The 14,343-nt window shown below is 39.5% G+C and overlaps 1 protein-coding gene across 2 annotated transcripts in view; it reads left to right on the forward strand.

Moving 5' to 3' along the window:
* Nucleotides 1-14,343, forward strand: part of LOC137615228 (eukaryotic translation initiation factor 4E-like) — a 111,803-nt gene that overhangs the window by 83,995 nt on the left and 13,465 nt on the right. For both annotated transcript variants that reach the window (XM_068344911.1, XM_068344910.1), the window contains exon 2: nucleotides 4,945-5,132. In XM_068344911.1, coding sequence (XP_068201012.1) covers nucleotides 4,945-5,132 — 188 coding nt within the window. The remainder of the gene's footprint in view (nucleotides 1-4,944; nucleotides 5,133-14,343) is intronic.

The following is a 14,343-nucleotide window of genomic DNA, read 5'->3' on the forward strand; positions in this document are numbered from 1 at the left end:
CCAGTGCTAACATGCCAGTGTATCTTTGATCCGTTGTCGTTGTTTGAGGCAGATGCGCTCCAGATTGGTTAGTTATTATTACATATCAAGTTGTTTTCACCAAGATTTGTGTGTAATTTCTCTACTACATGGTGTTCAAGGAAATTGTTTCTTGGAAGGCTTGATCCACATGTATCATGTCAAGGGCAATACTGTGATTGGAATAACTGTGTGAGGAGTGAGCTTGCTTCACGAGCCCTCTCGTGGAAAAGTGTTTCAATGGTTGCCAATGTAATTAAAAGTTGAAAGTCCCAAAGGACACTTGCTTTTTGTCCAGGAGTAAATCCTGGAAGGAATAGCCTAGTTAATTAATAGTGGGAATGACGATGATAATGAGACACCACCACCTCTAGCTAATTCAATTAATCAGCCAAGGTTAGATAGTGATAACTATTTCAATTAGAAAAGCACTCAAAGTGCAGACCTCCACCACGGCAACTTATTTCTCGAAACCAGCTTGCCTTTCCCAGACTGTAGGCATATTTGAAGTCTGCAGAACAACCATTTGCAAACTTGGGATTAAGGTTAGGGTTAATTTGGTTGACCATTTACTTGACTTTTGACTTAGGACTTTCAAAATTGTACACTTCTACGTCTCAGCGTAACAATTACTCCCCGAAAGTTTCACTACTCTGACTAAAATTGTGGCCAGGAAGTTGTTCATAAACAGACAAACGGAATAAAAACATAACCTCCTCCCAAATTTATATGTGGAGGTGATTAATCAGTCAAGTTTTGATAGTGATGAGCTTCAAAAGTTCTTGACATCTCTGGCTTGAATAGCTTCCATTGTTAAATTTCAGAAATCCAATGAATTGCAGTCCTATCTGCCTTTCCAAACCTAACTTAATTTCTCGAGTTGAGCCTAGTGGTATTGCTTTATTTTTGGTTTTTTGTTTTTAGTAAGGGTAGTAAAAGTTCAGGGTGCAATGTAGATTAAAAATAAGACTAACAGAGCCCCAGATTCTTCAATTACTCTAGACCCTTCCACTGCAAAACCCCTGTATTGCTGCATTCCTAGTCGCTTATTAGACAACTAGATTATGACAAGAAGATGGAGTTAGTAACTTTGTAGTCTTGATTCTAATATCCCTCTACTCACTAAAGTAAGCACTCTTAGATAATCTTGTACTACATGTGAGGGTGGTATGTCATATTGTACAATTCATCTTGATCTTGATTGGGTAAACAAAGTTTTAACTAAAGTCGGTCGTTTGCATCATATTTTGGATGTTGTGCTATGTTCCCTTGCAAGCTCGGCTACTAGCTCATCACAGGTTAGCTCTAGCTGGTTTGTTAAATGCAGGCGTTAGTATATATACATTTAGTACTGTCAAAATGAATCCTCTGCACACACATATGCAGCTTCCTCTGTATCCAGATGTAAACAAGCTGGGAAATCTCTTGATTTTCACTTGTTTCATCCTGCTGTACAGGAAGTTGAGTTGGAAGGAAGTTTAATTGATCTATAACACACTTAGTTACGATATATGGGGTCTTGATTTAATAAACATTTAAGAACTGCAATTACTGTATTAGAATTGAGGTTTTATTTTGAAAGCTTTGTTAACCTCATCTGTTTTGTTAACCTCATCTGTGTCGGGTAATTTTCCTTAGTGGTCCGCCTGGTTAATCTTTCTAATGATGTTAGTAATAATAGAATTTCAATATAATAATGATAGGCAGAAGTACAGTTATGTGCAAAGGTATTACTATATACTTACAGAATACTGTGGCAGAGCTGAAAGGCTCTATTTTTAATTAACTTGTGTGTATTTGATCTGCACTAATGTGTTTCTTCTAACTCATCTCTTCCTAATACCTAAACAAACAAACAAACACACACACACACACAAAATCTTGCAAAATTTGGATTTTCCCCTTCATTTTTTTACAAAACCCATTGTCTGTCATTTAGATCTATCATTTTGGATGCCCTCCATCTTCTGATACTTCTGTAATAGCAAATAACCTTAACCAGAAGTCTTGTACAGTAGTTTACTTAGTTTCCTGTGTTATGGAATAATGCAATTTTTTTTCCCAAGATGGTTTTAATTGTCACTGAATAGCCTCTCTGGGCCAGGTATTTGACTATAAGGTAAAGATTCTGTAAAATAAATATACAATTACAATGAGTGTACATTTTCTCATGATATCAACTGTTAATCTTTCACAGCATTTTTATATTTATTTTGCTAATTTTCACAGACTTCATTACTGTTTATCCTTTAATATTGTAGGGTATTCATTAAGGGTATTGAATATTAGAGAATACGTAAATATGATGGGCTAATTTTGCCTTTATTTATAATCTCTTTCAATTTTTGTTCAAGTTTGTTGTCATCACATGTTGCTTCAAAGTTTGTTGTCATCACATGTTGCATCAAAGTTTGTTGTCATCACATGTTGCATCAAAGTTTGTTGTCATCACATGTTGCATCAAAGTTTGTTGTCATCACATGTTGCATCAAAGTTTGTTGTCATCACATGTTGCTTTAAAGTTTGTTGTCATCACATGTTGCATCAAAGTTTGTTGTCATCACATGTTGCATCAAAGTTTGTTGTCATCACATGTTGCATCAAAGTTTGTTGTCATCACATGTTGCATCAAAGTTTGTTGTCATCACATGTTGCATCAGGCTGGGCAGTGTCCATATTGTACGTACGTATTTGAAGGAGACAGTGACCTTTGGTGTAATTTATTCTCAAGGACCTATGCTTCTGATATTGATTTTGCAAAGTTCTGATTTCAGTCTCACTGCAATTTACCGATGTGAACAAGTTAATGAAGCCTGTAATAATGCGTTGTTGGTGCTACTTTTATTGTAGCTATTTGATCCCTTTAATTTGAAAATAAGTGGGCGTTTCTCTTGACACCTTAGCCAATCTTGAACCATTATCCTACTTCATTTGCTTTAAGTATCACCATTTTGATATGCTTTACTACACTAAACTTCATAATTTGTTTACCCTTAAATACAAGCCTCCTTTTACATATTTGAAAAAGATAAAACCTTATGTTGCCCAACATACTACTATATATCCAGGGAGAAGAATGTTTTAATACTGCCGAAACCTTTTCCTTACGTCATTTGAATTCTATTCTCTTGTCTGTTTGTCAACACTCCGTGGGATAGTTAAGATTTCTTGAAATATAGTAGCAATTTCTGTTTTTAGAACGAGAAAGGTCTTAATTTAGATATTGTAATCTCCATTTCAACAGGGAAGTACAGTAATAACATTTTTTGGAATAGATGGCCTTTTCCATAAAAAGACAGTCTTTCAAGTCTTGAGAAAAATAAAATTTCCTGAATTATATTAACTATTTAGCCTATTATTCCTTTGAACCCATGAAATGCAAAAAAAAAAAAAAAAAAAAGCCGGAAAAGGGTAATTATTGCAATAAATATTTCTGTATATGGAACCATTTTCTTGAAATGCCCTTGCAAGTTCATTTATGAAAGTGAAAGAAAAAGATGCCCTTGGATATACATTATTCTCTGTATTACCAATTTTTATAGCAAACAGTATCAATGCTGATTATGCTGTTTGTGCTTGAAAGTTATTAGAATAGTCAATAATTACGTGGTATGCTTACTTATTACTTTATTGTTGTAATACCTTACAGTGCATTAGTAAAGTTGAAATTTGAGTAGATGGCAAAACTCAAGACAGGAAAAATTAGTTTTTTTTTAATGTAACAATTAATTAGGTTCATATTTGTAGTGCTACAAATTGCATATGAATCCTAGCCGAAGGTTAAATTTAGGTTAGCAACAGTATTCATTTTGAAATAAAGGAAAACTAAATTGTGATAATTTCACATACTATTGGCTCTTTTTTCTGTAAAAGTTGAGAGCTTTTAGGCTTATTCCATACATAATGGTAATGAAAATAAGTTTTCTTAAAGTGGGAAGTGCTCCTTTAAGTAAATCCAGTGTTCTTGAAAGAAGAAGCACTTCAAGTGCTGTGAAGATGGGAAGTCTGCTGCTGTCAGTAGTTGTGAAGCCTTTTATTGGCAGCTACTTGATTTTTGTATGGATTAGTGTTTTGCCATTGTGTATTTTCCTGTATATTTTGCATTGCTAAAATCTGCTACGTTGCTCTGCTGACTAAATAAAAAACTGGTATGAGTGGAACATTTTGGCATGTCTTTATGATATATTTTTATCATTCTTAATTTTGTACAACACTATATCTGTGCATTTGATTTTATATAAGAAAAGATGAAAAAGTTACACAAGGATGAAACATTCCTTTTACTCCTTGTGTAAGGGATTTGAGTTCAAAACATATCACCAATTTAGGTGTTGTGTAGTGGAGGTAATATCTTTATATATGGAAAAAATTTTAGGTGCCATTTTTATATATGTGTTAAGGTACATGGTAACCCCTTAATTAATGCCATATTTTTAATCCTTAGTCTCTGCTCTAGTCCCGGAACTATTACCGTTCAGTCTTGGGCATAAGCTCTTTCTCACTTGTAGACTTAAAAGGGTTTGGTGATTTAGGCTGGCGTGGAATGGTTACAGAGTGTGAGAATATGACTTGTCTGACCACCAATTGATTTATGGTTATAGTATTAAGTTTACAACTAATATATCTTTTTAATCCATTCAGAAATTAAAAAAAATAATTGATAGAAAAGAAATTAAGGGTATTTCAACTACCCCGAAGAAGTCACACTTTTTGCATGTAAAATTAAGAAGTCTAATGATCAAATATTCTCTGCACTAGTATAGGTAAAGTATTTAAATAATTAGCACAACCATATTCTTTTATTTCATCAACCCTTGCCTGGCTCAGGATTTATATTTTCAACCTTCTGTATAGTACTGCACAGTATTATCATTTGTAAATCTATATCTGCATGAATGTTATGATTTTCTAATGTTTATATTTCAGAATGACAAGGCCCCTCCAAAAGCTAGTGAAGAAGGTGCAGAACAGGAAGATGCTTCTCCAGAACTATTAATTAAGCATCCTTTACAAAATACATGGACTTTATGGTTCTTCAAGATAGAGAGTAATCGATCCTGGGAGGATTGCCAGGTCGAAATTGCTAGTTTTACTACTGTTGAGGACTTTTGGGCGTAAGTTTTTGCATCATCCTTTTTTCTGTTTCTTTAGAAAGGATTAATAGGCTGCCACAAAATTTTCCAAGGGTTATTTTTGAAGAAACTAATTATTTATATTTGTTTCTACACATAATATAACTCCTCCACTTTTAATTTAAGTGTGGCTTTCATCTAAGCCGGAACGGCCATTAAAACTTTTAAAAATAGTAGTAGCAGTAAATGGGATATTCCCCCCCCCCCCCACACCCATCATGTAATGTAACCTAACTTTGACTTAGACCACCAGAGAGTCAGGTATACTACTTGACTTTATCATCTGGCTGTTTTAATCTTTTGCTTTTCTTTCACATTGAATAAATGGTTTTGCAGACAGTTGTGTTTGAGGGATGTTAGTGGAAGAAGCTATATGCAGTTTCTTGATAACAAATTGTGTTAGTCTTTTTTGCCATCTTCCATTATCCAATATAATTGTTACTGTCGGGCAGCTTGTATTCTGTAGTTGATTTATCCTTTTTGTGTGTGGCAGCACAACAATAATGGTCATTTGAATCTAAACAAGTCGGTTTTCACCTGTGCTACGTCGGAAGAAGAGTTCCACTGCCCAGTGTAAGTAGTGGTTTGCTGCCTTTCATTCCTTCCGTGTCTGCCGATCTCAGAAAGCGCTAAGGACGTACCGCCTGGATGTACTTTTGTGGCCTCTTTCCCATGAGAGTGTTCTTCACTGGCCCGCACAACTCCGGGGAAGACTAACTTAAATTCTCCCTTCTCCGCTGACTCGTCTTCCTTGAGGATACAAATGAGTAGAAGTAGACCAGGAAGTTTGATTGATAGAAGGTACAGAAACTCCTGCCTTTTCTCTCCTTCTGGGAGGTATTGTATAATGCTGCACTAAGAATTCACTGTCCGTCCAGATGTAAGAGCCCTGCTATTCTTTTCCTTCTAGACTATCACTTTTTTTTTTTTTTGCTGAGTTATCTCTTAATTGGAAGAAATATCAGTATGCGCTACTACTGCTTGTGTTGCTCTAAAGGAAAATCCTCATGATAATTCATATGAGAGGCCTCCACCCATAATGGTTTGAAACATAACCACAGGCTACATATATATGGTCTCTTACCACACTGTCTTACACACACGTGTATTCAAGGACTCAATGCATTTATTCATTAGGATTCTATGTGCAGCAGATTTCCACACTCCTGGGCTTTGTTCTTGACTTCCACACACGCACAGGCTCTACGTATGGTCTTTTATCCTACTGTTTTTCACTCGTATGTTTGCAAGGACTTAAGTACCATACATATAGACACTCAAGGTTTCTTAACTGCAACAGAAATCCACTCTTGTCACCACATCCCTGACTTCTATGTGGACAGGCTTTCTGTACTGTATTTTGCATATTATCTTTCACGCATACGCGGGCAAGGACTCTCCTTTTAACCTCAAGAAAATGCCATGCATAAGGCCTTCGACAGTACTGTCTTAATGTAATGCCTTTTATATGTAATCACTGGTGTGAAGCCTCAAACAGTGCAGCTCTGGATCAAGTGCTATCATGAATATGGGGAGGCTTGCATTCCTGCCCCTTGCCAAATACTGGTAGACCCCGTAAGACGACTTTAAGGACCAGAAAACTTATGTTATTATTATTCTTCTTCTTCTTCTTCTTCTTATTATTATTATTATTAAGCGAGGATCCTTCCTTACTTGTCTATCAATAAGTTTTATGATCCTTAAAGTCGTTTTACGGGGTCTACCAGGCGTTGGGAAAGGGACAGGAACGCAAGCCTCCCCAAATTCACGATAGCACTTGATCAAGCGCTGCGCTGTTCGTGGCTTCACACCAGTGAAACTATATTTCCCGTAATTTGTGGTTTGTTTTGAATAATGGGACTATTTTAATGCATTTGTTCTTATCCATGGTCTGTTTAGGCATGGTAAGGGGTATAAATGTCACAGTTGGAGGGTAACACGAACCCAAAAGGGGACAAAAAAAAGCAATCCCGATCGCCACAAAGAACCAATTGCAACAGAGGTAAACAAAGCATAAGCCAAAGTCTCCCCAATTGTAGACACTACGTCCAGAGAAAATATCGGCTCGTTACACACTTTTTAGGGGGGCCACTTTTGAGGATCCAAGACTTTTGAAAAAAAGGTGTGAACCTTGGGTTAAGGCGTCAATTCATTCCACGCATACTGTAGGTTGTGATGGAGAGGGAGAATTTCTGGCCATTTTGTCTTTCATTTTCCCCTTTTTTGGGGTGAAGTAGTTGCTTCGTTATGTGCTTGATTGGACGCAGAATTTAGAAGAGCCTTACGACTAAATAAGTTTTCTATTCCTTTCCCATAATGACTATACATTCAGACACCTTATCCTTACGGATATAAATAGGTTCCTGCATGACTTTACCAGTCTCCTGGTAGGGACTTATCCTAACACCTGCAACAAATTCATGCTCACTTTTTTTTGTTTTTATGAAGTTTAACCTTTCCTTTGTTAGTAAACCAGCCAGACTTACTTTAGGAACTTCCTCTCTCTAAGGAGGAGTCGTCTATTAAAGATGGATGGTTCGTATTACAAGTAGAAACAAGATCACAAATTTTTGATAAATTTATATTTCTAAACTATACAAAACTTAGACCTTCAAGTTATAATACCTGGCTCAACCGCCTGGCCGCAAGACCTAAGGTAAGGTCGAAGTGAGATTACGCTAGCTGTCGGCTAGGGGTCATTGCAGCTACCCGCCAACTACTACTACTACCTTGTTAGAAGTTTAAAAGACCGTTCCAGCTTTTCTGAGTCATACTCCTAATAAAGGTATCGGGTTTGTATAGTTACGGAATGTATAAGTTCGTCATATCTCGCTTCACGAAAGAATTGGATTACCAAATTTTCAAGCTGCGAAATGACAGGGAAGATTTTTCCGACTTTCATTGCGAAAAATGTTTCATGATAATAAGATTTGCCAGCCAGGCGGAGAATGAAAAAGTCGCCCATTAAAAAGAAAAAAAAGAAAACAGGTTGTTCACACAATAGAAAATGTATCTCTATAGTAAGGGTAACTATAATACAGGTAGTATAGTACATATTATACTGTATATTTGTATATGTACAACATTTTACTGTATGTGTTATATTATTTTTTATTATTGCATTATGTTCTAATAAATACGTAATTTACAGGTATTAACAGTTGGTTTAGGTATATTGAATTGTTCAAATGTATTTAGTTGTATAGTATTTCATTGTGGTCATACGGTAGTGTTGTTATAAAATTTAATATGGGGTTTTTGTAGGACTTGGAACAAATTAGGCGATTTACATGTTAAACATTACTCATGACACAAAATTTTCACAAAACAAAGGCCACTCCAGAACAGATTAATTTAGTGTTGTGAGGCATTACTGTACCATTGAATTTTGTGATTTTTGAAAGTTACTACTTTCCTCGGTAAGATACTTGATTTACAATCCATGATCAAATATTGATCATCGTGTAAATAGCATTTCCTTGTGAATGTTTCTATATTCAAAACCCCTAAAAGAAATATTTGAATATTTTAGAGATCCAGAGAGGTTTGGAAAAAAAATCGTTATTTGGACATTGGGAAATATTTTCCAGGAATAAAAGCTTAGCCATTAATTCTTGCTCAAGAAATAGTTCTGCAAAATATTTTACCCCTTTCTATGAGAAAATATTAATGGCTTCAGCCTCGTTATTTGCTCTACAGGAATAAAACCCATACAGAAGAAGACCATTGTGTAGACTATTAAACAAATATACCAGATTCCCAGTAAAAATCCATGGTTTGCAGAATGTGCATAATTATTATTTTTTCATTATAGTACCTTAGATATTTCCAAAATTTAGTCTTCTTGACTGTGAACAATTATTAATTTGGTCAGATAGACTGGTCTAGACATGAAGTAATGTGCGGGTGAAATTTTCAAATTAGTATTGTAAATAATGGAAGAGTATCATGAGATGCACTATTCAGTATAAAAATATCCTTGTTTACCTAGAAGAGAGAGATGCTTATTTTCCTGCCAGTATCCAACCCATGTTCCACACCATGTTGATTGAATGTGTTGGGCTGGAAGGACAGTAAATTATCCTTATTATTGATGAATGTTTATTGAAAAATGTATTTTTAAACATCTTTGGTTTGTTATAATATTGGTAATCAAAAGATAGTATTAATGCCGTTTTTGTTGGGGGGAGGGGGGAGATGAAAGAGGGTGCTCGCAAAAATTACCAGCATGACAAAGCTGATAAAATTAAGCTATAATATGTTGAATTTGGTTGGTTATTCTGTACTATGCCGTAGTTTTGACAAATGGAAAGAAAACAAAAAGATAGAAACTCGTACTTCATAAGAGTGAATAGTGTTTGGGAGACATTGAAATAAGGGACAAAATTTTTGAAGGGGGTTGTGTTGCAGCCAAATTATCACAGGAGGAGAATAGAAAGGCCGACTTTTAGGGAGCATAAATTCACAGACCAAAATGAGTATAAGTTCAACAATAAATGATGAAGTGAGATTATGATTAATTTGAGATGAAACAAAACAAATGATTGCATTTTGAAATTGAACGAGAGGAAGATTCTTTTGTTTGGATCCCTTTCTTCTGCTGATTACTCAATTTTCAATATTAAACTTACCCGATGATCATATAGCTGTCAGCTCTGCTGCCCGACAGAAAAAACCTACGGGCGGAATACGCCAGCGATCGCTATACAGGTGGGGGTGTACATCAACAGCGCCATCTGTCAAGTAGGTACTCAAGTACTCGATGTCAACATAGAACCAATTTTCTCTCTGTCGTGCCACTGGCAAGACCTACTAAATACGCCATCCCTAACTGGATTTGTTTTCACAACGATTTGGTGAAGTACACTATTCCAGTTTTGAGCTTTCGCTATGCAGGGGTTTTTTCTTCATTTCAAAACTTGAACTCGTTTTGGATAGATTTAATTATGGTGACGAAGAGAGTATGGACTCTCTTTCACTTTTAAATGGCCGACCCTTCCCTTAGACGGAAGTGTGTTTAGGTTTTTGGTAATTTTGCTTAACACGTTATAGATCTATTTATTTTATATCTCTCCGCCTTTATAGGCCTCTTCGATTAACTTTCCATTTATTATAAACTTATAGAAAATAAATTTTTATGTTTATATGCGACCTTTCCTAATAGTAGGCGGTCCTAACTTGGAACCGAAGTTAATTAACATTGAGCCCGTTATATCGTATTTAACCTTTAAAGAATTTAATACTTTTTTAATTTTAATGTTTTATGAAAGAATTTCTTTGATAGTCTCGTACTGTTTTCAAAGATGAACTAACGTTTAGTTTTTAGTCTACGCAGTTGTTGACGTTCAGGACGTTCAACATGCGCTCTATCGTTACGATAGAGAGAGAGTGTATCACGGTTTCACTTTGCAGTAAGAGTAAACCGATTCTAGCGTTTCGTTCATTCTTTCTTAGCTTAAATGGTTTAAATTCTAAATTAAAGGAACTTTTTATGTGGAAAACCTTTCAGTTTTTTCCTTTAGCAAATAACATGTTTTAACGATATATAATTGGGCTCTTCTCTCAGGTGCGAAATCAAGAGAGAAGAGAGAGAGAGATAGAGACGGAGGGAGAGAGAGGAGAATAAACGTTTCGTTCAAGCGGGTAACGTTGTTCTCGTTTTTTTTTTTTACTCTCCTCCCTAGTCGCTGTAGGGGAAGAAGGTAAAACGTTTCTAGGGTTTTATTCTTGTTCCCAGGCTTTGTGCGGTGAGAGATTGTAAACGTAGTTTATTTGATCTAGTGTTTAGTCTCTTTTCCAGCCACTGAATTCTTTATCTTTATTTATGTTTTTCTGTTGCATTGTAAGACTGTTTTCGCAATTACTACCTTTTAATGAAGGATAGGATTGCGTGTTTCAGGTAGAAATCAGTTAAAGTTTCGATTTCAGTGAAATAAGTGCTAAACAGAAAATCAAAAGTGATAGTGATATGCGCAAAGTGTTACAGTGTTGCGTCCGAGGGTTCGTCTGTTCGTGCCAGTCGTTCACCTAGTCCGGGACCTCTTACAAGCTCCCAAGCCCAGGGGAGAAGTAATGTCGAACGACTTATGGGTTCCACAGGCCTTGATCAACGAACAGACGTTTTTCTCTCCGTGGTTTCGGGCGTATCTACCCAAGATCGCCCCACCCACACAAAGACGAGAGAGCCCATTTATTCCTAGTCTGCGGAAGAGGTTTCTCGTAAGAAACCATGGACCACATCTTGCAGCTTTTTAAGTGCAAGTCGGTCCCTTCCGCGCAAGTCCAACGGCCTAGGTGTAGCCACTGGGTCAGTTCGGACTCGCTGCAGTCATCCGACGACTGCACACCTCCCAAGAGAGGCAAGGTGGTACCGCAACAGGCAGTAACTCCGTCTGTTGCCGCACCAGCTGTTTTAGACCCTCAGTCACAACGGATAGTAGCTACGTCTTTTGCCGTTTTTGTAGACCCTTAGTGGTCTTTACTGCAGTCTATGCAGACTCAGTTAGTTGCGATTATGCAGGAGTTTCGCGCGGAGAAGGTTGACACTGCTCCCGTTAGCCTACAACCTGCCACGGTTGTGCGCCCAGCTCACGCTGAGGCTGCCTGCTCCCACACTCCGGCTGCGGAGAGCTCCACCTCCGATGCGCAATCGACCCTGCCAGACGCATGTTGACATTAGCCGACGTGCGGCACCCTCCGTTAACATGCGTGAGCTACCGCATCAGCAGTGGGAAGGTGGAGTCAAGCTGCCGTGTTTTGACGCGATGCGTTAGTTTCCGCAACCCACGGCAGTCCCCACCACGCACCACCACTCCGCTTTGGTTGTTGCCTGCTCCCACACTCCGACTGTGGAGGAGGTTGACGATGCACCCGTTTGCCTACAACCTGCCACGGTTGTGCGCCCAGCATGGCTGCCTGCTCCCACACTCTTGTTGTGAGAGCTCCTCCACCCATGCGCAGTCGACCCTGCCAGACGCATGCTGACTCCCACAGACACACGGAGCACTCCGTTGCCGTGCGTGAGCTACCACAAGCTGCCGTGTTTTGACACGGTGTGTCAGCCTCCGCAACCCACTGTGGTTACCGCCACTCGCCCGCAGCAGACTAGTCAGTCAGGAGTTGAGGCTTCCCCACACAGCTTTGGTTGTTGCCAGCTCACAGACTGTCAAGCAGTTACATGACGTTGCCTTCTGGTCTGCTACTAATGCACCAGTGCTGTATGTCCTCACGCCCTGTTGTGGTTGACAGTTCACAGACTTCAAGCAGTTACATAACGTTGCCTTCTGGTCTGCTGCTTATGCACCAGTGAGAACCTCACTGAGATAACCTAGCTTTTCTCGGACATGGTTCCTGTAGATGAGAAAGTGCTGTTCTCCCTCCTACTGATATTCCTTCGAGGACTCTGTCATTTGGAGAGGAGCCTTAAGCTGCTTAGCCTCCTATGGACTTTAAGCATAACAAGGCTTCCAGGGATGGTAAATGGTTCCGCTTCAGTCGCTAACCCCGTCTGTTGCCACACCTGCTCCCATAGACCCTAATGGGCTTTGTTGCAAGACATGCAGTCCAAGCTTGTGTCCTTGATAGAGGATTTTTTACGGAGAAGAACCTTCTGGCCAACAACCTTCCTACCGGTTGGTTGTGCGCCCTTTTGACGCTGAGGTATCCTACTCGCGTCCGCCAGTTGAGGTGGTTCCTCCGCCGATGCGACCCAGTGTGGGTTGCCAGTCGCACGTTGACGTTAAGCGACTCTCGGAGGTGGTTGTGGACGTTCAGTGTGTCACTAGGAAGACGTTCAACAACCAGCAGAGGTGACTTGTTGTGACGCAGTGCGGCAACCTCAGCAACCCGGTAGGGGGTTGACTGCACAACCCAGACAGTCTAGACAGTTTCGGGTTGACGCTGTACATCCTCGCGTCCCCATGGTTGACAGTTCACAGACTGTGCAGCAGTACCATGATATTGTGTCCGGCTCCGTCACGCATCCACCAGTGCGACCGGATTCAGCAAGTCAGACGTTGCCCACTCCGTTGCCGTTTCCTCATCAGTTTCGGATGAGGAACCCTCTGATGAGGACATTGCTGAACTAGACGATCAACCCCCAGCCCTGCTATCCATCCAGAAGATGCTGAAGAAGGAACGCTGCCCTGTCAGGCTGTGGATGAGTCTGGTTAGGACACTGTCATCCGTGGTTCATTTTGTGTCACTTGGAAGACTACACCTCCGTCCTCTTCTGTATCATCTAGCTTTTCACTGGAAAAGGACAAGACGCTAGAAGCGGTCTCGATCCCGGTTTCCGGAAAGATAAAGTCTGGTCTGACTTGGTGAAAGGACTTTATCAACCTTTGAAAGGGTCTTCCCCTGACTGTTCAGACTCCCAACCACGTTCTCTTCTCGGACGCATCGGACGTAGGCTGGGGTGCGACATTAGGCGGTAGGGAATGCTCGGGATTATGGAACTCGAGTCAAAGGACAATGCATTTCAACTGCAAGAAGCTACTGGCAGTACGTCTGACCTGGAAAAGCTTCAGGTCTCTCCTTCAAGGCAAAGTGGTGGAGGTGAACACGGACAACACCCTGCTTTGACGTACATCTCCAAGCAAGGAGGGACCTACTCTCTGACATGGTACGAGTTCGCAAGAGACCTCCTCACCTGTTCAACAGGTCTAGACTTTTCACTAGTAACGAGGTTCATCCAAGGCAACTTGAATGTCATAGCAGATTGTCTCAGTAGGAAGGGACAAATAATTCCAACAGATTGGACCCTCCACAAGGATGTATGCAAGAGACTTTGGGCCACCTGGGGCCAGCCAACCATAGATCTCTTTACAACCTCGATGACCAAGAGGCTCCCAATACTTTGCTCACCTATCCCGGACCCAGCAGTAGTTCATATAGATGCCTTTCTACTAGATTGGTCACATCTAGATCTATATGTATTCCCTCCATTCTAGATTGTCAACAAGGTACTGCAGAAGTTCGCCTCTCACGAAGGGACAAAGTGGACGCTAGTTGCTTCCCTCTGGCCCGCGAGAGAATAACTCACCGAGGTACTTCGATGGCTAGTAGACGTACTCCAAGGCCTCCACGCTCTTCGTCGGACTGCCTTCAGACTATCGAAAGACTCTCGAGAACTAGAGGTTTTTCGAAGGAGGCAACCAGAGCGATTGCTAGAGCAAGGAGAACATCCACCCTT

This window comes from Palaemon carinicauda, chromosome 21, assembly GCF_036898095.1.
Source record: "Palaemon carinicauda isolate YSFRI2023 chromosome 21, ASM3689809v2, whole genome shotgun sequence".
Classification (NCBI taxonomy): Eukaryota; Metazoa; Arthropoda; class Malacostraca; order Decapoda; family Palaemonidae; genus Palaemon; species Palaemon carinicauda.